This window comes from Mirounga angustirostris, unplaced genomic scaffold (assembly GCF_029215605.1).
Source record: "Mirounga angustirostris isolate CCGP_5_RB_7025 unplaced genomic scaffold, mMirAng1.0.hap1 SCAF_14, whole genome shotgun sequence".
Lineage (NCBI taxonomy): Eukaryota > Metazoa > Chordata > Mammalia > Carnivora > Phocidae > Mirounga > Mirounga angustirostris.
Window position 1 is genome coordinate 61,927,557 of NW_026991722.1, and position 23,910 is coordinate 61,951,466.

The 23,910-nt window shown below is 47.4% G+C and overlaps 2 protein-coding genes across 13 annotated transcripts in view; one reads left to right on the top strand and one right to left on the bottom strand.

Annotated features, from left to right (window-relative positions):
* Positions 1 to 19,982, top strand: part of MPPE1 (metallophosphoesterase 1) — a 48,985-nt gene extending 29,003 nt beyond the window's left edge. For 4 of the 9 annotated variants that reach the window (XM_064577998.1, XM_064577999.1, XM_045887101.3 and 1 more), the window contains 9 exons: positions 7,008 to 7,380; positions 10,381 to 10,489; positions 13,907 to 14,010; positions 15,172 to 15,246; positions 17,072 to 17,204; positions 17,336 to 17,401; positions 17,533 to 17,655; positions 18,405 to 18,545; positions 19,518 to 19,982. In XM_064577998.1, coding sequence (XP_064434068.1) covers positions 7,112 to 7,380; positions 10,381 to 10,489; positions 13,907 to 14,010; positions 15,172 to 15,246; positions 17,072 to 17,204; positions 17,336 to 17,401; positions 17,533 to 17,655; positions 18,405 to 18,545; positions 19,518 to 19,700 — 1,203 coding nt within the window. In that variant the 5' untranslated portion in view covers positions 7,008 to 7,111 and the 3' untranslated portion in view covers positions 19,701 to 19,982. Of the gene's footprint in view, positions 1 to 1,764; positions 3,614 to 3,642; positions 5,357 to 7,007; positions 7,381 to 10,380; positions 10,490 to 13,906; positions 14,011 to 15,171; positions 15,247 to 17,071; positions 17,205 to 17,335; positions 17,402 to 17,532; positions 17,656 to 18,404; positions 18,546 to 19,517 lie in introns of those variants that run through there. The other 5 variants (XM_045887102.3, XM_045887103.3, XM_045887104.3 and 2 more) reach the window with 5 other exon arrangements.
* Positions 15,153 to 23,910, bottom strand: part of GNAL (G protein subunit alpha L) — a 149,183-nt gene continuing 140,425 nt past the window's right edge. For 2 of the 4 annotated variants that reach the window (XM_054510376.2, XM_064577997.1), the window contains 2 exons: positions 22,446 to 22,576; positions 15,153 to 16,046 (listed from right to left, as the gene is read on the bottom strand). In XM_054510376.2, the coding sequence (XP_054366351.1) occupies positions 15,983 to 16,046; positions 22,446 to 22,576 (195 nt within the window). In that variant the 3' untranslated portion in view covers positions 15,153 to 15,982. Of the gene's footprint in view, positions 16,047 to 18,540; positions 22,577 to 23,910 lie in introns of those variants that run through there. The other 2 variants (XM_045887098.3, XM_045887099.3) reach the window with 1 other exon arrangement.

Sequence of the window (23,910 nt, forward strand, 5' to 3'; positions counted from 1 at the left end):
TTTTATTTATTTGTCAGAGAGAGAGAGAGAGATCACAAGCAGGGGGAGCGGCAGGCAGAGGGAGAGGGAGAAGCAGGCTTCCCGCTGAGCAAGGAGCCTGACGTAGGACTCGATTCCAGGACCCCGGATCATGACCTGAGCTGAAGGCAGACGCTTAACCGACTGAGCCACCCAGGCGTCCCACCTGCTTTCAGTTCTTTTGAGTATATACCTAAAAGTGAAATTGGTGGATCATATAGTAGTTCTATTTTTAATTTTTTGAGGAACCACCACACCACTTTTTGCAGGCACTGCACCATTTTATATTCCTAGTAACCGTACACAAGCGTTAACAATTTATCCTCATCCTCGTCAATGCTTGTTATTTTATTTTTTGTTTTTTAAAATAACCATCTTGTCTCTCCCCCTCCCCCTTTTCTGTTTCTCTGAGTGACTTGCCTGAGCTCTTGTACTAGGAAAGAACACAACTGGGATATATACTTCCCCAGCTGCCCGGCTCATGCCAGCCCCGGGGTTTAGGAGAGAAATCAGGCGCTACCAGGCATTTTCATGTACTTCCCTTTTAGAAAGAAAGCTGTTTTCTCCAAAAGGGCTCGGGGAAGATTGTCATTACTTCCCTGTCATCAGAGGGTCATGCAAGGTTTTCCTTTGTAAGAGTTCCACACAGGGGCTGTGAGAAAATGTGTTCTGTGCACCTGTTTGCCCGTCTTTAAATTCCTGCCTGTCCCTCTGACCAAGGGGAACAGGACATCTTCTCGAATCTGTTCCTCCTGTTTCTATGGCTGGAGACTGTGACGCATTTAAAGACCAAAGGAGTGATAATATATGTTTGTAATTCTGAAATGTTTGGGACAATAAGGTTAAATGTAGGCCATTTACTCCACAGATGTTATTGAGCACTTACTGTTTGCAGGCACCATCCTGGGCACTGGCAGAGGCGGGATGTGAGGATGGGCAAGGCAAGGTCCCTGACTTAGGGAGCTTACAGACTAGTGAAGTCAGAAATACATTTTATATCATGACCAGGACACACAGATCCATGTACAGAAAAGTAGAGACAAGAGTTTTGTGAAATCAACTTTATGATGCCTTACCTTTACTACGTATACTACAGGCTAATGTTTTCAATTCTGTTTTATTCTATCTTGTTTTTTAAAACTCTGGTCACCAACCACTGAACCGATTTCATAAACCAGGGATGGGTTTCTTTTAGCTTTTGGAAAAATTACGGGGTGGTAAATGTGACTGACGTCATCATGTGTGATGTCAGGAATAAGGTGTGTGTAGGGGGTAGAAATCAAAATCGCACAGATTCTGCACTTGAGTTCTCACCAGGGCCTCCTGGGACCTTTAATATCAAACCTTGCTCTCTTATAGACGAGTCAGGAAGGGTCCTGAGAGGCGTTGTGTGTCTGCCTTTTGATCCTAACCAGACTGAACAGTGTTGGGAGGCCTGTGTAGTTTTCCTGCTGGGATATCATTTGATGAGCTTAATAAAATTGACAGATTCACTTTGGAGGGTGGGGGTGAGTTGAAAACAATCACATTTTAGGAGCGCCTGGGTGGCTCAGTCGGTTAAGCCGCTGCCTTTGGCTCAGGTCATGATCCCGGGGTCCTGGGATCGAGCCCCGCATGGGGCTCCCTGCTCAGCGGGAAGCCTGCTTCTCCCTCTCCCTCTGCCTGCCTCTCTCTCTCCCTCTGCCTGCCTCTCTGCCTACTTGTTCTCTCTCTCTCTCTGTCAAATAAATGAATAAAATCTTTTAAAAAAAAAATCACATTTTAGTAATTTTGCTTTTTGAACCCAAGTCTGCTAATGCAGAGAAGTGTCTAACATGGACAGAGTTCTTCATCACTTAACCACAAGAAGGCAACACACAGAGAGAATAGTCTCTTTATTGAAAGCAGTCATGGCCTAGTTGTACATCTAGCGATATAAGATGGATAATCACATTTTTCCCCCCTGTATTTATGGAGGAGGCAAGAAGAGTTGGCCGCATTTGGGCCTGGGTAGAGCACTCCACAGTGCTCTGATGAGGGACCAGGCCCCCCTTTCATTTTATCTTGGAAAGAACACAGTTTCTCTTCATTAGCCTGTAACAGCCGAGACGTGGAAGACAGAGCAGCATTTGGTTATTCGGGCTGCGCGGATGTGGGGATTTTAAGTCACTGACCTACTCATTATGGTTGAGATACAAGTTCAGGTTTACATTTAGTGAGGAAAGGGTCTAGGGACTTTGGATGTCAAGTGTTAGAAAGTCCAACTTGGTACATGAGTGGAGAACGACGGCCACAGCTTCTAGATTCTCTGCAGTTGCTGGGCTTCATTCTCCTTACTCTGGTTAAGGCTATTTGACTTGAGTTCCATTGCTTCTGAATTCACCAGAGTGGAAGGCTTGCTCTCTAATCTAATCCTGACATACCTGCCTCACAGAAGGTTTCACTGTTTAAAAAACGCACATTTGTGAACATCATTTCTGTCAACCCCATGACATCAGTGGTGGCAGCACTGTGACCCCCATTGTGAGGCTCAGAAAGGGTAAGTGGCTTGCCCAGAGTCACATAGCAGAGCTGTATGTTGGGCTTTTTCCAGTTCAGCGTAGCTGTTTTCTGCCGGTTGGTATTCATAACCTAGGATGAGATACTGGAAGAGGAAAGAGTGGAAGGTTCCCTGTAGAGCTCTGAGGTTTTCTTCTTTCCTCCCAAGAAAGGTACGCTCCGTTGTGCCGGGTCTGCCCCTGTGCTGGAAATGTCCGTTGCTCCCTATTCCTCGTGGTCAGCGTGTTCTTTTCACAGGTCAGCTGCGGCCATAAATGAGGACGCCGTGCTGTCCCTGAGGTTGGCTTGAGCACAAGGAGAGGGCACTTCATGGGCATCTGGAAGCAGCCATAAGGGGGGAGCTCATTACTCATGTGTGCCTGGCGCTGGCCTTGCTGTGGCATTTCTAGGGGGACGGTGGGCCCCCTGCCCCACCCCCCATCGGCCATGGGCCCTAAAAATTACTCTGGCTTCATTTCAGGAGGGAAAAGGGGGGTGTGGGTGTGTGTGTTTTGGCCATCGCCTTGAAGACAACATTGGGGAGTACTAATTTGCAGAGTAGTACAATGAGCTTGGATAGAGAAAGCAAAGTAGATTTCCAAGATTTGAGCAAAAGGAATTTTGTTTAAGGATTTGGTGTCAGAAGTTGTCAAACAATGGTTTTCACCCCATGAGGAGTTCTGTTTCTTATACCACAGAGCTGAGTCACATGGTGTTAGGGTTTTCACAAGAAAATATGTAACAGTACCAGCTAGCTTGCTCTCCCTCTTTCCCTGTCCTTCATCCGTTCCTCCCTCCCTCCATCCTTCCCCGCCCTGCCCTCTTCCTTCCTCCCCTATTCCCCTCCCCCTCCCCTCCCTCCTTCCTCCCACCTCCCTTCTTCCTTCCCTTCCTTTATTCTAAGTCCTCTGGCTGGAGGGCTCTTTGTAGGATATTTTTTATGTCTTTACAGAAAAAAGAACATAGATGCTTGTGGGAAGGGCAGGGACTCCCCCAACCTTTTGTTTGCCCCGTGGCCCTCCTTATCTGAGCTGTCAGCCTGGGGCCAGAGGCCGGCCGGGCGTCAGCAGGATCAAAGGTACATGGGAGCTGGGTGGGTCGGGAGAGCTCCCCTGGCTTGTCTCTGTGTGTCCTGTCCTGCTTCCGTGGCTCCAGGGAAGCTGAGGGGCTGCAGCCTCTGACCCCCGCTGTGTGCTGCACTTGGACGGCAGCCTGGGCCTGCCTTGCTCCAGGCCGCTCCTGTCCCCTGGTCGTGTTCCGGACCTTAGTTACAACTCCCGAAACCAGCTTCTTAGATGAAAGGAAGTGGGTGTAGAGGAGCAATTACGAAGTCGTCATTCTGGTTTTCAGCTCCGGGAAAACCTGGAGCCTCTAAAGAGCAAAAGTCTGCTTGTAGGGCTGGCCCCAGGAGGCCGGGCTCCCTCCTCCCGGCAAGTCTGAGGAAACGTGAAGGTTTTTGGGAAGTTTCAGCTGCTGTGGTTAGGATTTCAGAAGACTCTTGGGCCTTTTGAAAGAAAGTGAGATAGTAACACCAAATGGTTTCTTCTGATATATTTGATTGAATCAAACCAAAGGAAATGAGATGGTATTGAGAAATACATTCATGATTCCTTTGAGGCTCTCTCTTTCTCTCTTTTATGAGCATCACCCAAATAGAGGATCCATGTTCTTCGTCTCCCTGGTGAATGGTTACTAGGGGCATTTGTACCTCATTCTGGAGTTCGATTGCTGAGAGGTGGATGACAGCAAGAGACGCGTTACTCTGTCCTCCTGGGCATCAGATGAAGCACTGGCCTCACCGGGTGGAATCATGCACAGGGGGACCGCGCTCCCTGAGGGGCCTGGGACTGTCCTGGCTTACACCAATGTCCCGTCTTTATTATCCTTAATGCCACTTTTCCCTCTCAAACATGTCCCCGGTTGGAAGATAAAGCATCCGGTGATTCTAGAGACGTGGCACACGTGGTTCATCCTTTGAGAAACCGACTGGGCGAGGAGGTTCTGAGGAGAGGACAGGGTGTGTCACGTGGTCACCGGTGGTCGGACCTCTTGATAAAGATAGATGGGTGTTCGGAGTAGAATTGCAGGACGAGTGTTTGATCCCTGATTACATGCACCCCTGCCTTTGACCTCCCTGTCTGAAAGGACACATTTACAATCTGGGATTCCTGTCCTGTTCCCTCTTCAATCAAGCATTTACTGTAAATAATGCCATTCGAGAGCAGGCAGAGGAAGGGTGAACATTTGGGCCCAGAGCCATTCCTGCACCTCCGATCCTGTCATTTCTTCTTTTCTGAAAAGCCACAGATGTTGTCAGTGCTCCATTTGGAGGAGCAGGAAGGGCATCCATCATTTATCACTTTCAATTCTGAGGTTCTGTTTTAAACTTTTGATAATGGCTCAAAATATGTGTTTGCCCCCATTTATTTTTCTTTAGGTAAGATTTAAAAAATTTTCTGTAGCTTAATGGTTGGTTGTTATGTAGAACGCCACTGTGCTGTAAGCTAGGGACTCTTACAGGGACTCAGGCTTATGTGCAGATGTGGACAGTTCTGGAAACTGAATTTTGCAGAGATTATTTTAGACCCTCCAGGAGAGAGAGTGTTCTTGACCCCTTGCCTATCAGCCATATGAGGTTTCCTGGATTCATCTTAGAAAAGCGTCCCCCCCAGGAAGGGATTTTCTATATTTATTGGCTCAGTGAGGATCTGTGGTCAGTGGCCCTCTAAGCCTCCCCCGAGAGACTTCCGGAGCTTCTCCCTTTCCAGTTCTCTGCAGCTATCAGGTCACTGCCCTTTAAGATCCTGGTCGGGAGCCTAAGGTGAGGAACTTCAGTAGCATGTCATTTCTTTTTTTTTTTTTTTTTTTTAAGATTTTATTTATTTATTTTGAGAGAGAGAGAGAGTGCACACAAGCTGGGGGGGAGGGGCAGAAAGAGAGGGAGAAGCAGACTCCCCGCTGAGGGGCTTGATCCTGGGATCCTGGAATCATGATCTGAGCCGAAGGCAGACGCTTAACTGACTGAGCCACCCAGGCGCCCTGCGTGTCACTTTTTTTTTTTTTTTAAGTATTTTGTTTTAAGATTTTTATTTATTTATTTGACAGAGAGAGACACAGCGAGAGAGGAAACACAAGCAGGGGGAGCGGGAGAGGGAGAAGCAGGCTTCCCACGTAGCAGGGAGCCCGATGTGGGGCTCGATCCCAGGACCCTGGGATCATGACCTGAGACGAAGGCAGACGCTTAACGACTGAGCCCCCCATGTGCTCCGCGTGTCACTTCTTAAAGCCTGTTTCAGGTCATCCTTGTACCGACCTTTCTCTTCAGATGTGTCAGAAGTGGATGCTTTTTTTTTTTTAAAATAGGATACAAACTTCATTTATGATTCATTTAAACATTTTAAAGTTTCCCATAGAGAAACCACTGTACATAGATGGCTTCTAACAGAAGGCCATCCAGAATTTTAAGGCTCATTTGCAGGTGAAAACCCATATTCTTGCAAACATATAATCCAGATGCCGTGTTGACAGATGGGTGGCTCTGTGAGACCCTGGTCTCTGAGCCCAGAGTGGAATGTATTGCTCGCATCCCTGAAGCACATTGTCCATGAATATTCAATTCTTTTGTGGAAAAGCAATATGGAAAAGTGCTGAATTCACACCAGAGGCAACACAATACAGGGGGCTGCTGGCCTGTTGATTTGTAAGGTCGAGGTGTGGGAGTCAAGTTTTGGGAGTCAAGTTATACTTACTTAATATTTGTTGACTGTTCCATTATGTCTCCTACCTTTTTTTTTTTTTTTAAAGATTTTATTTATTTATTTGAGATTGAGAGAGAGCACGAGTTGCGGGGCAGAGGGTGAGGGAGAAGCAGGTTCCCCTCTGAGCAGGGAGCCCAATGTAAGGCTCAATCCCAGGACCCCGGGATCATGACCTGAGCTGAAGGCTTAACTGACTGAGCCACCAAGGTGCCCCTTATGTCTCCTACCTTAACATCCTCTGGAGGGATTCTTATTTAATGATTTCCAAAGTGGCAGTGAAACTTTATCGTGTTAGAGGGAGGATCATTCTTATAGCATGATCCAACATATTATCCTGTACAAGTACTGGACACTTCATTTATTTGGGAATATAGGTGCGATTCTATAACTCATTAGTTCTTTCTTTTTTTTTTTTTAAGATTTTATTTATTTATTTGACAGAGAGACACAGCGAGAGAGGGAACACAAGCAGGGGGAGTGGGAGAGGGAGAAGCAGGCTTCCTGCGGAGCAGGGAGGCAGAGGGAGGCGGAGGGAGGCGGAGGGAGCCCGATGTGGGGCTCCATCCCAGGACCCTGGGATCATGACCTGAGCCGAAGGCAGACGCTTAACGACTGAGCCACCCAGGCGCCCCTGTAACTCATTAGTTCTTAATAGAAGGAGTGTTTATGGCATTATTAAGAAACGTAATCTGATCCTTTCTCTTCCCCCTGTAGGTACATGGCTAAGCGCTGGACACCTTACCAGGATTCCACAGTTCTCTCATGGTGAATTCTTGATGGATTTCACTCCTCGATGCTGGTGACTCCTGGCAGGAGACATGGCTCTGATTCGGCTGGGGTTTGGAAGACAGCATCTTTGTCTGCTAAAGAGAAGGAGTTCCTTGCTGTTGAAACTCACAGCTGTTGTCTTTGCCGTGCTTCTGTTTTGTGAATTTTTAATCTATTACTTAGTGATCTTTCGGTGTGATTGGCCTGAGGTGAAAACTCCAGCCCACGACAGTGGACAAAAGACTCTGAAAGCCATGTTTTTGGCTGATACCCACTTGCTTGGGGAAGTGCGAGGCCATTGGCTAGACAAATTACGAAGGTAGGAGCTACAATCAGGAATCTTTCTGAAATTCTACAGGCAAAAAGGGTGAATCCCTCTCCCTATAGGTCAGGGTGGTCATTAGTTATTTACCTCTCAAAGAGAGACATATGGGGCATTTGACTTTTCCTTGAACATACTGTTTGCAGAGCATCTGTTATTTATAAGGACCCAGGATTTGGGAGGCAGGTCTGGGTTTGAGTCTTGTGACTTTGGACCATTTCCTAGGGCCCCTCCAAGCCTGACTCTGCCTCCTTGTTTGTAACTGGTTAATACCAGAGACTTCACAGGCCGTGTGAGGAAAATGCCCACGGCAAGGTCTGGCACATGGGTGTGGTCGGCCTGGCTTGGTGGTCCCCCCTGGCAGTTGCTGGTGTGTCTTGAGCCCACTTGGTGTCTGCCTGCTCTGGGCAGCCAGAGCAGAGCAGATGTGGTGGCTGTCACCCTGGGGAGAGGATCAGGTCCTGCCTCTCCAACTTAGACTGGCCCAGCAGAGTCCACCTGCTTTCCCATCAGAAGGCTTTTTAGGGGCGCCTGGGTGGCTCAGTTGGTTAAGCGTCTGCCTTTGGCTCAGGTCATGATCCCGGGGTCCTGGGTTCGAGCTCCGCATTGGGCTCCCTGCTTGGTGGGGAGCCTGCTTCTCCCTCTTCCTGCTGCTCCCCCTTCTTGTGTTCTCGCTCTCTGACAAATAAATAAATAAAATCTTTTTTTTAAAAAAAAGGCTTTTTAAAAAATTTAATTGTGGTAAAGTACACGTAACATAAAAGTTACCATCGTAAACAGTTTTAAGTGTGTATTTCAGTGGCATCAAGTATATTCACGTGGTGGTGCAGCCGTCACCGCCAGCCATCTCTAGAATGTTGTCTTCTTCCCAAACTGAAACTTGGTCCTCATTAAATACCGACTCCCCGTTCCCCCTTCTCCCAGCCCCTGCCCCCACCATGCTCCTTTCTGGCTCTCTGGATTTGACTCCTCTAGGTCCCCCATATAAGTGGAGTTGTGCAATATTTGTCCTTTTGTGTCTGGCTTATTTCACTGAGCAGAATGTCCTCCAGGTCCGTCCGTGTTGGGGCATGTGTCAGAATTTCCTCCCTTTTTTTTTTTTTTTAAAGATTTTATTTATTTGAGAGAGAATGAGATAGAGAGAGAGCATGAGAGGGGCAGGGTCAGAGGGAGAAGCAGACTCCCTGCTAAGCAGGGAGCCTGAACTTCCTCCCTTTTTAAGGCGGGGTGCTATTGCAGTGTATATTTAGACCATGTTTTGTTTCTCCGTCCATTTGTTGATGGATACGTCCACCTTTTGGCTGTCGTGAATTACGCCCACCAGAAGGTGACTGGTGGGCTTTCAGCCACCAGGGCAGCAGAGTTCTCTTCTTGCCCCTGGTGACCCCCCCACCCTGACCCCTTTTCCTCATGACTGCATTTGTGCCTCCCCAAACAGGTCTTTATCCTTGTGAGCAGGAATATCCCTGGAGGACTCTGGATATGGGTGAACCTAATGTTGAGTGGGAGGGGGAGAGGTGTAATGTCCCCAGGGGTGAGGGAAGAAGGCAAGACAAAAGAAGGAAGGGTGGAGGGGCTGCCGTCCTTCTGTACTCGAGTTTTAAACCAAAGGAGGCATGAGGTAGAGAAGGGCCTGGGTGAGACCTCCTTTGACTTCATTTGGGCCTTACCAGTTGAGCCTTCTTCCCTGCCCTCTTGCTGCTGCAGTTTCTAGATGCTTTCTTCTCCAGGGTGAGTAACATTCAATCGAGAAAAACAGAACTGGATTTTGGGAGGTATCTTGAGTGGAGGTGTGCGCCATGCAACAGTTTATATGGGGCCTGGATCAGGGTCCTCGCTGACCTCAAATTATCTTTCCCTATTTCTGTGCCCTGGGATGTCACAGTCCCCTTTGGTAGGGGAGAGACTGTGAGGCTTGGAAGTTTTGCTTAAGGAGGTTGCCTTAAAAAGGAGGGAAGAATTGGGATCCTTAGGAAAATGACACAGGTCAGAGTTGGCCAGGGAGAGTGGTTCGAGAAAGCACTGACATTTGGACGCCTACTCTGTGTCAGTGCTGGGCCCATGACAAATGCTATCTCATTTAATCCCATAACTTCCCTGTGAGAGTAGGTTTTATTATTCCCATTTACCAACGAAGAATAGGAATCAGAGAGAGTAGGTGACATTCTCAAGGCGGGACAAGGGCTTATGGGTGGAGCTGGGGTGTTAAGTCGTTGCCTGTCAGGTCTGGATCCCAGGCGGGATTCTTTTTTTTAAAGATTATTTACTTATTTGAGAGAGAGAGTGAGTGAGAGTGAGCACGAGCTGGGGGTAGGTGGGGCGGAGGGACAAGGAGACTCCCTGCTGAGCAGGGAGCCTGATACGGGATTCTATCCCAGGACCCTGGGATCATGACCTGAGCCGAAGGCAGACGCTTAACCGACGGAGTCCCCCAAGCGCCCCCCAGGCTCTTTTCATTCACTTGTCTTACCTACAGATGAGTCCTTGGATGTCTGAAATCTACAGGATTTACAGTTTTGATATTGGCTAGTCTGATTCTCCCATTATCTTCCCCCAATTCTGAAGGCAGGCAGGAAGTTGAGGTCCTTCAAGGAGAACTGAAATTTAAGGCAGATGCTATCATCTTGGTGTGGTGCAAAATCAGTCTACACAGGGCATCTTTGGAAGCTGCGTTGAGCTCTCCCTGACCTTTGGGGCTTGTCGTGACTGAGGGATGGCTTCTGGGGTGCAGTGTGGGGTCTGATCTGTGGGTGCCACATAGGGGAAGTCAGCCTTTAAGATGTGTGGGCGGGGCAGCCCGACTCTCCCTCAGCCTCCTTGTTCCCCACATTTAATCAGATATGGACTCTGACCTTGCAGGCCTGGATGGGAATGCAGGGGTGGGGCCGTGGAAGGAGAATGTGACTATTCGGTTCACTTTTTAAATGGCCCATAAGACAGATCTAGGCTCTACTTAAGAAAGAGACTGATGCTGTGCTTTTTCCTGTTGACCTCAAGGGAGTGGCAAATGGAGAGAGCCTTCCAGACGGCTCTGTGGTTGTTGCAGCCAGAAGTCGTCTTCATTCTAGGGGACATCTTTGATGAAGGGAAGTGGAGCTCCTCCCAGGTAGGACCCTGTGGTCCGGGCACCCTAATCCTGCTTTGAGGGTCCAGGACAGGCAGCCCAGAAAAATCCATGAAGCAGTATCTGTGAGGCTTGGAAGTTTTGCTTAGCACCAACACTAAACATGTATAGTCCCTCTTGAAGCTTATTAGGGTCTGTATCTCATGCCAGTCTTGGGTCAGGCAAGCTAATCTTAGACAGTTGACCCTTGCGCAGTGCCGGAGTATGGACGCTGACCTTGTGCAGTCAAAAATCTGTGTATAACTTCTGATTCTCCCAAAACTTAACTACTAATTGCCCACTATGGACTGGAAACCTTGCTGGTAACACAGTCAGTTAACACACAGTTCGTATGTTACGTGTATTCTATTCTGTATTCTTAGAATAAAGTCAGCTAGAGAAAAGAAAATGTTGCTAAGAAAATCATAAGGAAGAGAAAATACCTTCATGGTACTGTACTGTCTTTATAAAAAAAGTCCGCGTATAAGCTGACGCACTCCCAGTTCAAACTCATGTTGTTCGACTCTCCACTGTATTTGTTTATATAGGAAATAGGTAGATTAGTCAGAGCTCACTTTGTTGGAATGCACATTCCCGTGAGCCTCTCAGGAAGTGGAAAAAGAGGCAAGGTGCATGCAATTTCACTTGTCACCAGAATTACGGAATACATATTGAAATGTAATTTGACTTTACACTTGATTATTTAACCATGAAATTATGAGAATTGTGCTATAAAAGTTACTTGCTACCCTCCTTTTAAATTTTTTAAATTTATCAGAGAGAGAGTGAGTTGGGGGAGGAGCAGAGGGAGAGGGAGAAAGAAACTCAAGCAGACTCTGTGCTGAGAGCAGAGCCCAACGTGGGGCTTGATCTCACAACCCTGAGATCATGACCTCAGCTGAAATCAAGATTTGGATGCTTAACCACAACTGTGCCACCCGGGCACCCCTCCTCTTAGCAGAAGGAGCCATGGGGGCCTGGTGTGAGCTTCCTGCGCCTTCAGGGGCCTCCATCTGGGTGTTGAGGTGACCTACGTCTTTCCATAACCAAAGAGAAAGGCTGTTTTCACCTTAGCTATCAAAATATTTTACTTACTATATTCCTGGAATTAATGGAAAAAAGAAAAAACTGTTTTGCTGCTTAGTTAAAAATGTTTGGTCATGAATGGTTTTAGGAGGGATTTTGGAGGGTGGGATATTTAAAAAAATTTTTTTTATTTAAATTCAATTCAATTAACATAGTGTATTATTAGTTTCAGAGGTAGAGTTCAGTGATTTATCAGTTGTATATAACAACCAGTGCTTGTTACATCAAGTGCCCACCTTAATGCCCATCATCCAATTACCCCATCTCCCACCCACCTCCCCTCCAGCGGCCCTCAGTTTGTTTCCTAGAGTTAAGAGTTTCTTATGGTTTGTTTCCTTCTGTTTTCATCTTATTTTTCCTTCCCTTCGATTATGATCCTCTGTTTTATTTCTTAAATTCCACATATGAGTGAAATCATGTGGTATTTGTCTTTTTCACTTAGCATAATACCCTCTACTTCATCCACATTGTTGCAAATGGCAAGATTTTATTCTTTTTGATGGCTAAGTAGTATTCCATTGTGTGTGTGTGTGTGTGTGTGTGTGTACATGTATATATGAACCACATCTTTATCCATTCACCTGTTGTTGGACATCTGGGCTCTTTCCATAGTTTGGCTGTTGTGGACATTGCTGCTATAAACACTGGGGTACATGTGCCCCTTCGAATCATTATGTTTGTATCCTTTGGATAAATATCTAGTAGTGCAATTGCTGGGTCGTGGGGTACCTCTATTTTTAACTGAACCTCCATACTGTTTTCCAGAGTGGCTATACTGGGGTGGGATATTTTTTAAAAAGCCATTGGCATTTCCCAGGATAATCCAAAAGCTTTACAAAGAAAGTCTTGGTCCAGATCTGGTTAGAAATCCACGGTTTGGGGTGCCTGGGTGGCTCAGTTAAGTGTCTACCGTCAGCTCAGGTCATGATCCCGGGGTCCTGGATTGAGCCCTGCATCGGGCTCTGTGCTCAGTGGGGAGCCTGCTTCTCCCTCTCCCTCTGCCTGCCTACTTGTGCTCTCTCTCTGTCAAATAAATAAATAAAATCTTTAAAAAAAAAGCAACCCACTGTTTATAGGGTCTCATAATTGAATATGAGATAATGGAAATACTATATGTAACTAGCAACTAGTTATAAAATGAGGTTGGATGTATATGTTGCTTTTGCAAATTAAGGGCAGCATTTTATGTTTTTCTTTTTTTTTTTTAAAGCTTTTATTTATTTATTTGAGAGAGAGAGAGAAAAATCATAAGCGAGAAAGGAGGGGCAGAAGGAGAAGAAGTAGATTCCCCACTGAGCAGGGAGCCTGACATGGGGCTCGATCCCAGGACCCTGAGATCCCAAAGGCAGATGCTTAACTGACTGAGCCACCCAGGCACCCCTTTTTGTTTTTCTAATTTTGTTTGTTAAAGTGAAGTCTTTGTAAATATATTGAAGGACTCTCTCTCTAGCATATTTCTCTAGATTGGGCCTTACTTAAAACTTTTAGGATAAAGTTGATTACTATCCAACTAAGTATTGTCTTCCCTGTGTTTGTCCAATTTATATTTTTAGGCTTAATAAGAAGCAGAATGATACAAACATAATTCTCGAGCTTTAATAGTTAAAGTAAATGTCAGAATAATGTTGAAATTTTGGTTGGATTTTGTCTTTTTTTTCCCCTACATCCTATCCATTCTCATTCTCACAGTGGTAGCCACAGGGAAATGCTAAGATGAGGGATGTGCTCATCCTTGTCTTGGTTGAGACACATGAATTTACTTGACATTTCCTAAGAGCCTGTTCTATAGTGTCCATATCTGGAGTGATTATCAACCTGGGGTCCATGCATGGGCTTCAGGGAATCTTTTTAGGGGATCTTAAAATAATGGGTATATAATTGCCATCTAATTTTTTTTTTTTAAAGATTTTATTTATTTATTTGAGAGAGAGAGAGAATGAGAGACAGAGAGCATGAGAGGGAGGAGGGTCAGAGGGAGAAGCAGACTCCCTGCCGAGCAGGGAGCCCGATGTGGGACTCGATCCCGGGACTCCAGGATCATGACCTGAGCCGAAGGCAGTTGCTTAACCAACTGAGCCACCCAGGCACCCGCCATCTAATATTTTAATATGGGGGAATACCATTTAAAAGCTGACATCAAATTAAATAAATTAAAATATTAAGTCTTGGAAAAAGCAGTATGACATAGAATTAGAAATTCTAGGTTCTACATTAATCTGATTTGGATGGGGGAATTAATTTCTCATCATCAGAATAGGGAGTGTGTGTTTTTTTTTTTTAGCCACAGGGAAGAGAGGGTTCTCTGGGTCTCAGCAGTGACCCGTTCTGTCATAGGCCTGGGCAGATGATGTGGAGCGGTTTCAGAAAATATTCAGACACCCACGTCACGTGCAGCTGAAGGTGGTTGCTGGCAACCATGACATTGGCTTCCACTATCAGTAAGTAGTTCAGTGAAGCATTGCACCCTGAGAGCTTCGTTAACTGTAACTTTAAACCTGCCGCCATTCAGGTGAGAGCCTTGTTTGTGCTGTGGGGGGGACATTTGGTGGCCTTGAAAGATGTAAGCCCTGGAGCATAAACTCCACAATGGTGAAGGAAAATTTTTGTCTTGGCACATTGTACACCCTTTACGAATCTCTGTTAAATAAATGATTTGTATGTGCCCTTGGGTGATTCTAACTTGAAACTTACATTAATGACCAATTATTTTCTTTGGGACTCAGAAAACAAGACCATTTAGACTTCTGTAAATAATATTTACGTAGTGCTTATGATGTGTCAGCCTGTTTTAAGCACTTTATTATTTTTTTCCTCCAAATTTTTGTTTAAGTTCTAGTTAGTTAACATATGGTATAATATTAGTTTCTGGAGTAGAATTCAGTGATTCATCACTTACATACAGCACCCAGTGCTCATCATAACAAGTGCCCTCCTTAATGCCCATCCCCCATCTAGCCCATCTCCAACCCACCTCCCTCCAGCAACCCTCAGTTTGTTCTCTATTTAAGAATCTCTTATGGTTTGCTTCTCTTTCTCTTTTCCCCCTTCCCCCATGTTCATTTGTTTTGTTTCCCAAATTCCACATATGAGTAAAATCATATGGTATTTGTCTTTCTCTGCCGACTTATTTTGCTCAGCCTAATACACTCTAGCTCCATCCACGTCATTGCAAATGGCAAGATTTCATATTTTTTTGATGGCTGGGTAGTATTCCATGTATATACGCTGCCTCTTCTTTATCCCTTCCTCAGTCGATAGGCTCTTTCCTTACTTGGGCTCTGGTGTTGCTATAAACATCGGGGCTAAGCCCTTTACTTCGATATATCAACTCACTTCATCTTTTCGATGGTCCTAGTATTTTACCCATTGTGCCGTAAGGAAACTGCGGCTCTGGGGACTAAGTCACTTGCCCCAGGCCTTGCAGTCACTCAGTGGTGGAGCTGAGATTTGCCCCTGGCAGCCCGGGGCAGCTGGGGCTCTCCCCTCCCAAAGCTAGCCCGGCGCTCAGATCCCGAGTTATTTCCCGTGTTTCCGCTAACTCTTAAGAGGTCCTAAAATGGCTTGCTCTGAAAAATGTCTCTTTTTACAATTGAATATAGGATGAGCACATACAAAATAAAACGATTTGAGAAAGTTTTCAACCCCGAAAGGCTGTTTTCTTGGAAAGGAATGAAGTGAGTATTATTTGTGAATTCTTATGAAGCCCCTCTGTCCTTTGAACTTCATTTTTTTTTTAAGATTTTTTATTTATTTATTTGACAGAGAGAGACACAGTGAGAGAGGGAACACAAGCAGGAGGAGTGGGAGAGGGAGAAGTGGGCTGTCCGCGGAGCAGGGAGCCGGATGTGGGGCTCGATCCCAGGACCCTGGGATCATGACCTGAGCCGAAGGCAGACACTTAACGACTGAGCCACCCAAGCGCCCCTGAACTTCATTTTCTAAGGGAGCTGTCATCCTGGGTCGGAGCCAGGCTCCGTGTGACCTCCTATACAGTTTCTGATGAAGGCACCGCAGGCCTCATCCCTCCCTGATGGTCACTGTCAGGGTTACCAGCCTGGTGTTCCTTAGCAAGCTGCAAGTGGACTGGCCAGTGTATGACTTTGCCCAGCCACTGAGGGCATTTTCTTCCTGCCTGCAATGTCTCTGGGTGGTAGAAAATTCATCAGCCCAATCTGTAAAGGAGCATATTTTTATTTGTTCAAAATGTACTTCCTTCCCCTTATAAAGGATGCTCTTGTGGGTATGCTCACCCAGGATTTGGGGGCAGGTGTGTTTACTGTGCTTTGGCTGTGTACCACCCCCACTCCCCTCAGTCTTGATTTGTAGACCAAAGCATCCCGACCCTTTCGTCTGACCATGAGCACCAGCTCCCCTTCTGTGTGGCCATTTTCGTGCTGTCTCCGGACCCTCTCAGGTCTGGGTGTGTGTTCGCAGTGCAGTGGACAAGATCGGACACGTTGTTCTGGCTGCAGACCTAGTAGAGAAAGAAAAGGTGGGAGAGGAAGCCTCCTCCTCTTTAGATTGTGGCCCCCATGGGTGTCCAGCACTCGAGGCTTTGGCCGTGGCAGCTCACTGGGTCGATCACAAGAGATGATCTGTGACACTCCCAGAGACCAGGTCAGGGGTTCTCCACCAATGCTCACTCCTCCCCTCCCCTAGGACCGAGTCTCTAAGCTTCCTTTCCTGAGTCCTATAAAGACTTGACATAGTTTTAGTTCTTTTTCCCTTAGCGTAGAGTTTAAGAAACTTTAAACACACTGATCATATTTCAGGTCATTCGGTTTGTCAGCTCCTAATCGCTAAGATTCTTTAAATTTCCCGCAGTGTTTACTGACAGGTACCTTCTTCATGCCCAGTGGTAAGTGTGTAGGAAGTAAGAGTTACTTAATGGGAGTCTGTAAAAGTCTCATGAAGGTGGAGTGGTTTGTAGAGGGCAACCATCACTGACTTTATCAGCACCCTGGTCTGGGATCCTCTGCAGCAGTTAGCTCTGGCCCGCACAGCCCTCCCCGGCCCCCCAGCCTGGTCTGCTGCGTGTACCGACGTCCGCAAATGCTGCGCACGGTTCGCTGAACGTCACGGTCACAGCGCTGCGCGGTTCCTGAGGACTTCCTCGTGGCGGGCAGGTGGTAGTACTGCATTCGGTCCCCAGCAGTCCGTGGCACGGGTGTGCCGCTGTGTCCGCGTCTTCACAGGCGAGGCACAGGGTGACATGGGGGGCGCAGTGGTGCTCCGATCTCAGAGCTCTGTAATCGGGAGTTCTCGCCCATTCAAGGCTAAAACTTGACCGTGTCTTCGACCGCGCTCCCAGTGCAGCGCTGTCGTGCTTTCTTAGTAACTCGTGCCTACGACACGGCGGTCGGGTTGAGGCTACGGCAGCGCTGGGGCGCGTTCTTCAGGCCGTGGGCGCTCAGCTTTAGGGTCTCGGGAGCAGTGTGGCCGGAGGCCGGCCCGGGAAGCCCAGGGGCGCTGACTCTGCGCCTGCTCCCTCCGCCTCAGTTTTGTGCTGGTCAACAGCGTCGCCCTGGAAGGGGATGGCTGCCACATTTGCTCTGAAGCCGAAGGCGACCTCATCGAAATTTCTCACAAACTGAATTGCTCCCGCGAGGTAGGAGAGCACCTGAAGGCACAGGTGCGTCTGCCCTGGCATCTTCTGTGGGGGCGGTCGCTGCACTTTGTGTTTGGTGCATCCCTCAGCGCCCCCTTCCTTTCCTACCGCTCGGGGAGGCCGGCTCTGGCGGCTTAACGGATTTCTCACCGCAGAAACGTGGCCCCGGCCGCTGCCAGGGGGCGCCGCTGCTGCCCGCGTCGGCCCCGGTGCTCCTGCAGGTGAGTGCGCACCGCGCGGCCCCGGCTCCGGGGCTCCGGGGCTGCGGGGCTGCGGGGCTGCGGGGCTGCGGGGCTCCGGCCCCTCGGCCAGCGCCTGCTGGTCACACGGGACCCTCTCCAAATGCCGGCAGCATTTCCCGCTTTTCCGGAGGAGCGATGCGAATTGTTCCGGGGAGGACGCCGCGCCTCTGGAAGAGCGGGCCATCCCGTTTAAGGAGAGATACGACGTGCTCTCCCGGGAGGCCTCACAGCAGGTTTGCGGGGAGCGGGGGCCCACCCACCGACAGACAGACGGTCGGGGCCGGGGGGGGGGGGGGGGCCCGCCCGGGGGCCGAGGGCGGGGGTGTGGCAGATTTTCAAGTCATCCTTTTGTTCCTCCCGCCGCCCCCTCCCCCCCCCTTTTTTCTTCAAGAATTTATTTAGTTTTTTGAGAGAGAGAAAGCAAGAGACAGGACATGAGCAGGGGGAGCGGGAGAGGGATCATGGGATCATGACCTGAGCCGAAGGCAGACGCTTAACGACTGAGCCACCCAGGCGCCCCATGTTTCCTAATATCAAGTTAATAATATCCTCAGCTATTCTTTATCCAGAGTTTTTTTCATCAACTGAAATGTATTTGAAAATGTGAATGGAACTGAAGAATTAATTTGGGGGGACTTAAGATGTGCTTATGTATGTTTATAAATGTATTTATATTATATAAACACATTTGTATAGTGTATGATATACAACAAAAATATAAATATATTTATAAAATAAATTTATAGAAATATTTGTAAAAATATAAAATCTGAGATGAGAAGGATAGATTCTCCCTACAAGCCTGAGCTTACTTTTGATCGGGTCTAAACCAACCAAAGGATTTTAAGGAAAAAATAAAGCCCCCTAGCAAGTAGGGATTTTAGATTTAGCTTCATGAGATAAGTGGGTGGCCTGGCACTGGGCCCCGAGGGGGCTGTGTCCAGGCCCTGACCGCCTGTTGCTGTCCCCCCGGGCGTGGCAGCTGCTCTGGTGGCTGCGACCACGCCTCATCCTGAGCGGCCACACGCACAGTGCGTGCGAGGTGCTCCACGGCGCCGGAGTTACCGAGATCAGCGTGCCGTCTTTCAGTTGGAGGAACAGAAACAACCCCAGCTTCATCATGGTAATATGAACGTTTATTTTCATCCGAACGCTCTCATAGAAGTATTGAAATCAACACAGTAATCAACTATTTAATTGCTGCAATCCGTAAAAACATACAAACCCTGTAAATACAGACTTGCCCTGCCCCCCATGCACACTTGGTTTGATCCACTGACCCCTGTCTGCACGCCTCTCTGGGGACACAAGAGCAGGGCATTGCCCTGGGGGGGGGGTATCCTGAGGGTTGTGTCATCTCCACAGACCGCACCGTCCTCAGATGGGAGGCTCTGCGTTTCTAATTTTCTTAAGAAACGGGATGCTGTCTTTATTGGCTGTACGCCATCATCTTGTCTTACAAGACATCATCTTGTCTTAGGGCAGGAGAATGCTACAGCTCTTGCAAGTTGACTTGACATGTTGTTTCAGTTAGTGGCCCCCCAATGTTGATTTTACCCAGTTCCTAATGCTTTTATGTCAGGTACTTTTACTTCATGAAAAGATTGGGGAAACCTTCATGTTTTCAAATTCAAAGTAAATGAGACCATTCCTCAGTGTCATTCCACATCGCAAAAACATCTACCAAAAAAGCCCCCTGAGTTGCCCCTGGCACGTGCATTTCTGGGTAACAGGCTGCATGAAATGGCATGAGAAATGGCCTTGTTGTGCTTGTTTCTCAGTGACCACTGATGTGACTCTCTAGCCCCTTGCACCTCTGTCGTGTGTGCCCACTGCACTGGGGACCTGCTGTGCCAGGGGCTAGTTTCAGTGGGGAGCTCAGCTCCGCTCGGCACACCGGGAGCCTTCCCTTCATGTCTCCAACCAGTGCTTGTGGTTGGTGGGTGGAGGCCGAAGGCCTCAGAAGGAGAGCCACTTCCTGGCCTCACCTGGCTCAGCCAAGATGGCTGTCTTTCCCCTGTTGTGTCTAAGTCTGTTGTGTGGTGCTGTGGGAGGGCTCTCACTGCGGCAGTAACAGTTCTCATTGCCTTTCCAGGGCAGTATGACGCCCACAGAGTACGCCCTCGCCAAGTGCTACCTCCCCCACGAGAACACCGTTCTGGCCACATACTGTGTAGCAGCTGGGCTCCTGGTGGTCCTCATATTAGTTCACTCTGGGCTTCTACCCTCATCTCTTATTTTTGGCTGGAACCTGCTCAGAAAATTTAAGACCACGTAAAGAGCAGGAGACTTTTGTATTTCATAGTAAATAACAAAGCCCAAGAAACTGGACCTTGGGCAGGGCTCATGTGAGATGAGATCAAAGGAGGCTGTCTTTACACACATCACAGAAACTGTAAATCACTGATGCGAATTCCTGCAGAATAAATAGTTGATGGTACTGTTCTCATGCTATAAAAATGGAACGTGTACTCTACAACAAGTCTGTTTTCTCATTTTATCAAATATATGTATAATCAAAGATCGTGTCTGTACAATATGTAAAAGCTATTAAAGTCATCACTTGCATGCACTAGACTGTCCTACGTCCCCCAAGGTAGAGCCAGCGGCCCAGGAACACACTCGGGATTGTGTTTGCACAAACACTGGGTTTGCTTCTGTCCCCCTACAAAGTGGTCCTCAAACTCTTATATGTTATAAAGCTGTACACTTAAAATAATAAAAGTACAGATGCCACAAGCAGGAATATATTGTTTTCGCAGACTTTTGTACTTCTGTGCTAATAATGGAATCAGATTTTTTGAGAAGTGTAATTTTCTCTCCAGCAGACCAGGCTGTTAAATGTGAATGTAATGCCCGTCCACGATCCAAAGAAACTTGAAAAAAGGACTGGGAAGTGGCTTTTGGTATTTAAAAATAAATATGTTTTGATAATTTTAAGCCAGATAAAATGTGTTCTGTGTGTCTTCTACGAGCCTGGCTCTGTCTCTGAATAGGAAGTTCAGTTGCAAGGGAACTGCTGAGTGATAATGTAAGTAACAGCGTACAACTTCGCTTTTTGTGTACACGTGGGGGTGCAGCTCTGCAGTTCTTCGTGTTGTACGTTGAAAGCGCAACGGAAAGACAATAATTTCCATTTTACGTGTCTCATTTCAAATCAGAGTTTTACACAACAGGAACGAGAGGCCCAGAATTTAGTGATGCTGACATAAATTACGTGTTTATGACACTGATCGCCTGGAAAGTTGTCATCCTCTCTTCCCTGGACAAGTTGTATTTAAATCTGGATGCATTTATAAACGATTATAAAATGCTGCCTTCTAGAGTAAACTTTAAAATATTAAAGACTAAAGGAAATGAAGTGACGTCAGCTAGGCTATAAATGTATTTATATTATATATTTATATATATATATATAGGCTATCACTTCTGGATTCGTATTGTTGAAATACAACTTTGGGCGTGTTTGCAGATTACCTTGGACCTAAGAAAACTAGCCTCCAAGGCGTGGCTGTGGGTAGAATATGAAGCATCACTGCTAAAAGCGATTGTCTCTTTCTAGATACTGTATCGTACTCTAACTTTTGCGGCTGCGTTTGCACATCTTCCGCTTGCGAGAAACAGGCATAGATTTTGACTTTGCATTTCAAATAAGGGTTTTGTAGTATTTCTTCTTCAAGAGGCAAATGGAGATGCCATCTTTTGATTCTCTCAGGCTGGACACAAACACAGACACCCCTGTGTCTCCTTCTTGCTACTTGTTTACAATAGAAACTGTGGTCAAGGGAGTGGTTCAAAAGCTCAGGCTAAGGGAATGCTTGGCCTATTTCTACTCAGAGAGCTTGTAAAAGTCTTTAAATTGCAAAATAATCAAAAGACATATTGTCTGGAGGAAAAAATCCTTGGTTTCTGAAAGAAGCTTGTGAGGTGGGTACAAAATGGTAAGATGGGAATGATTCGTGTGTATAATTTATATATATGTGTGTGTATATTTATATTTAATCAAGGATATTTTTAAAAGTACTAACCTGATAAAATATCCTAAATTCTACAGATACCATTCTCTTTTTTAGAGCAAGCAGCAGGTACTGTTGACATTTAGCTGTTCAGCACGAGAAAAACGCATTTCTTGTACAGATAGAGCCAAAATCAAGGCACAAAGATCTACAAGGATTTTTTAAGTAGTTATATAAAATAATGTTACATTTGGTGGTCTGTACAGTTATAGTAAACCAGCCATAAAACAACAACAACAACAACAACAACAAGATATGGAAGGAGACTCTTGTCCAAGCATAGTCCGAGTCTGGAGAGTCATTCTGAGACAGGACACACTGCAGCGGTGCGTGTGGTAGGTTGTCTGCCTAAATGTGAAAGGCTCAAAGTAGGTCTAATTTAATGCCTGAGGTTGGCAGCGACTCAAATGGGACTGAAAAAAGGGTTTCTCTCCACTCTGTGACTTGAGGTCTGGCCTAGCTCGTGGGCCAACGCAGCTCCGAAGGGGCGGCCACTTGTCCGCCTGACCGCATCGTACCCCTGCCTCTGCAGTCGTGCTTGATAAGTTGGGAACAAAGTGCCATTCCTCCCCCATTTATCAAGCTCCTGCTGAATCAATAAAGCACTGAGTGGATGAATAAGCGGGGCCCTCACCCGGCCAGATTTCACTGCAGCACCACCCGCGTGAGCGTGGTCTGCAGTGGCACAAAGGGGTGCGGGTGGGGGCGCTGGGGGAGGTTGCGCTCAGTGAAGACAAAAGCTACAAACCAAACCCGAGGGGAACAGAGGTAGCCAGAGGCTTGGTGGTCACACGGGAGCCAACACAGAACAGGACAGGTGGCAGCCGGACGAGACTGAGAACACCCTACTTTCGACCATGGCTTGGGGCTGACGGTGCTGGAGTAAATGCCCCACCTGGCAGGGTGGCCAAGGGAGGAGAGGCAGGTGGAGAGAAGGTGCGAGAAGGCGCGCCCCTCGCCCCCCTCCCCCCCTCCCCCCCCCAGGGCTGCCTCACAAGAGTTCGTACTGTTTGAGGTGCATCCTCTGGATGATGTCACGGCAGTCGTTGAACACCCTGCGAATGTTCTCGGTGTCCACGGCACAGGTGAAGTGCGGGTAGCAGTAATGTTTGCCATCCCCTGTCGCTGTGCTGATCCTCTGCAAAAAGAGAAAAAAAAGCTGTCTGTGCGGCAGGGCCCTGGCCACCACGCTCAGGGGTACGTGGGAACACTGCCACCACCCCATTAGTTCTTGGAGAAGGATTCAGGCAACACTTTGAAGACAAGAGGATCTGGGGTTGTGGTTTGGCATAGGAACGCTTAGCTTATAGGGACTGTTTAAATACTGAACACTGCTGGAAACTCAAAGAACCTCACACTTACCTCTGCCCACAGAAGCTTAGGGTTCAGCTGAGATAGGGCATACATTTAAAAGACAGCCACTTACAGAAATCGGGAGAATTTTCCAGAAACGAATGTCAGTCCTAAACCAGGGCTAGCAAATGGAACTCTCTGCATAGTGGAGATGTTCTGTAGTCACCCTTCCAATACGGGAGCCACTATTACTAGCTGATGCAACAGAGATGGATTTTAGTTTAATTTGGTTGGGTTTACATATCCACATATGGCTAGTGATTCCATGTGGACCGCAGATCAGTCATACTGCCTCCTTCACCTAGAGCTTGAGTGTTTCCTGGGAGTGTCCCCTGGTTAGCAGTGGGAGGTTCATGGCTTTTCTCCCAGAGGAGAAAAAGCATGACTGGTCATGATTCACAAGGTGCATTGGGAAGCTAAGTGGGGCAATGCGGAGAGAGGCTGTCATGGGCTGAATTGTGTCCTCCCCACACCAATTCATATGTTGAAGTCCTAATCCTTAGCACCTCTGAGTGTGACTATTTGGAGACAGGATCTCTTTTTTTTTTTTTTTAAGATTTTATTTATTTATTTGACAGAGAGAAAGACATTGCGAGAGAGGGAACACAAGCAGGGGGAGTGGGAGAGGGAGAAGCAGGCTTCCCGCGCGGAGCAGGGAGCCCGATGCGGGGCTCGATCCCAGGACCCTGGGATCATGACCTGAGCCGAAGGCAGACACTTAACGACTGAGCCACCCAGGCGCCCCGACAGGATCTCTTTTTAAAGAAGTAATTTAAGTTAAAATGTGGTCATGTGGGCGGGCCCTAATCCCGTAAGATGGGTGTCCTCATAGGAAGAGAGGACATTGGGACACACACACACAGAGGAAAGGCCATGTGGAGACACCATGTGAAGACACAACGAGAAGGTGAACATCTACAAGCCAAGGAGAGAGGCCTCAGGAGAAACCAACCCTGTTGACACTCTGATCTCAACTTCTAGCCTCCAGAAGTGTCAGAAAATGAAGGCTGGGTAAGCCCCCAGTGTGTGGTGCTTTGTTCTGGCCGCCCCAGCCCGCGAAGGCAGAGGTCACGTGGAGCTTTCCTCATAGGTGCCCACAGGGATCCCTGCCCGTCCTCC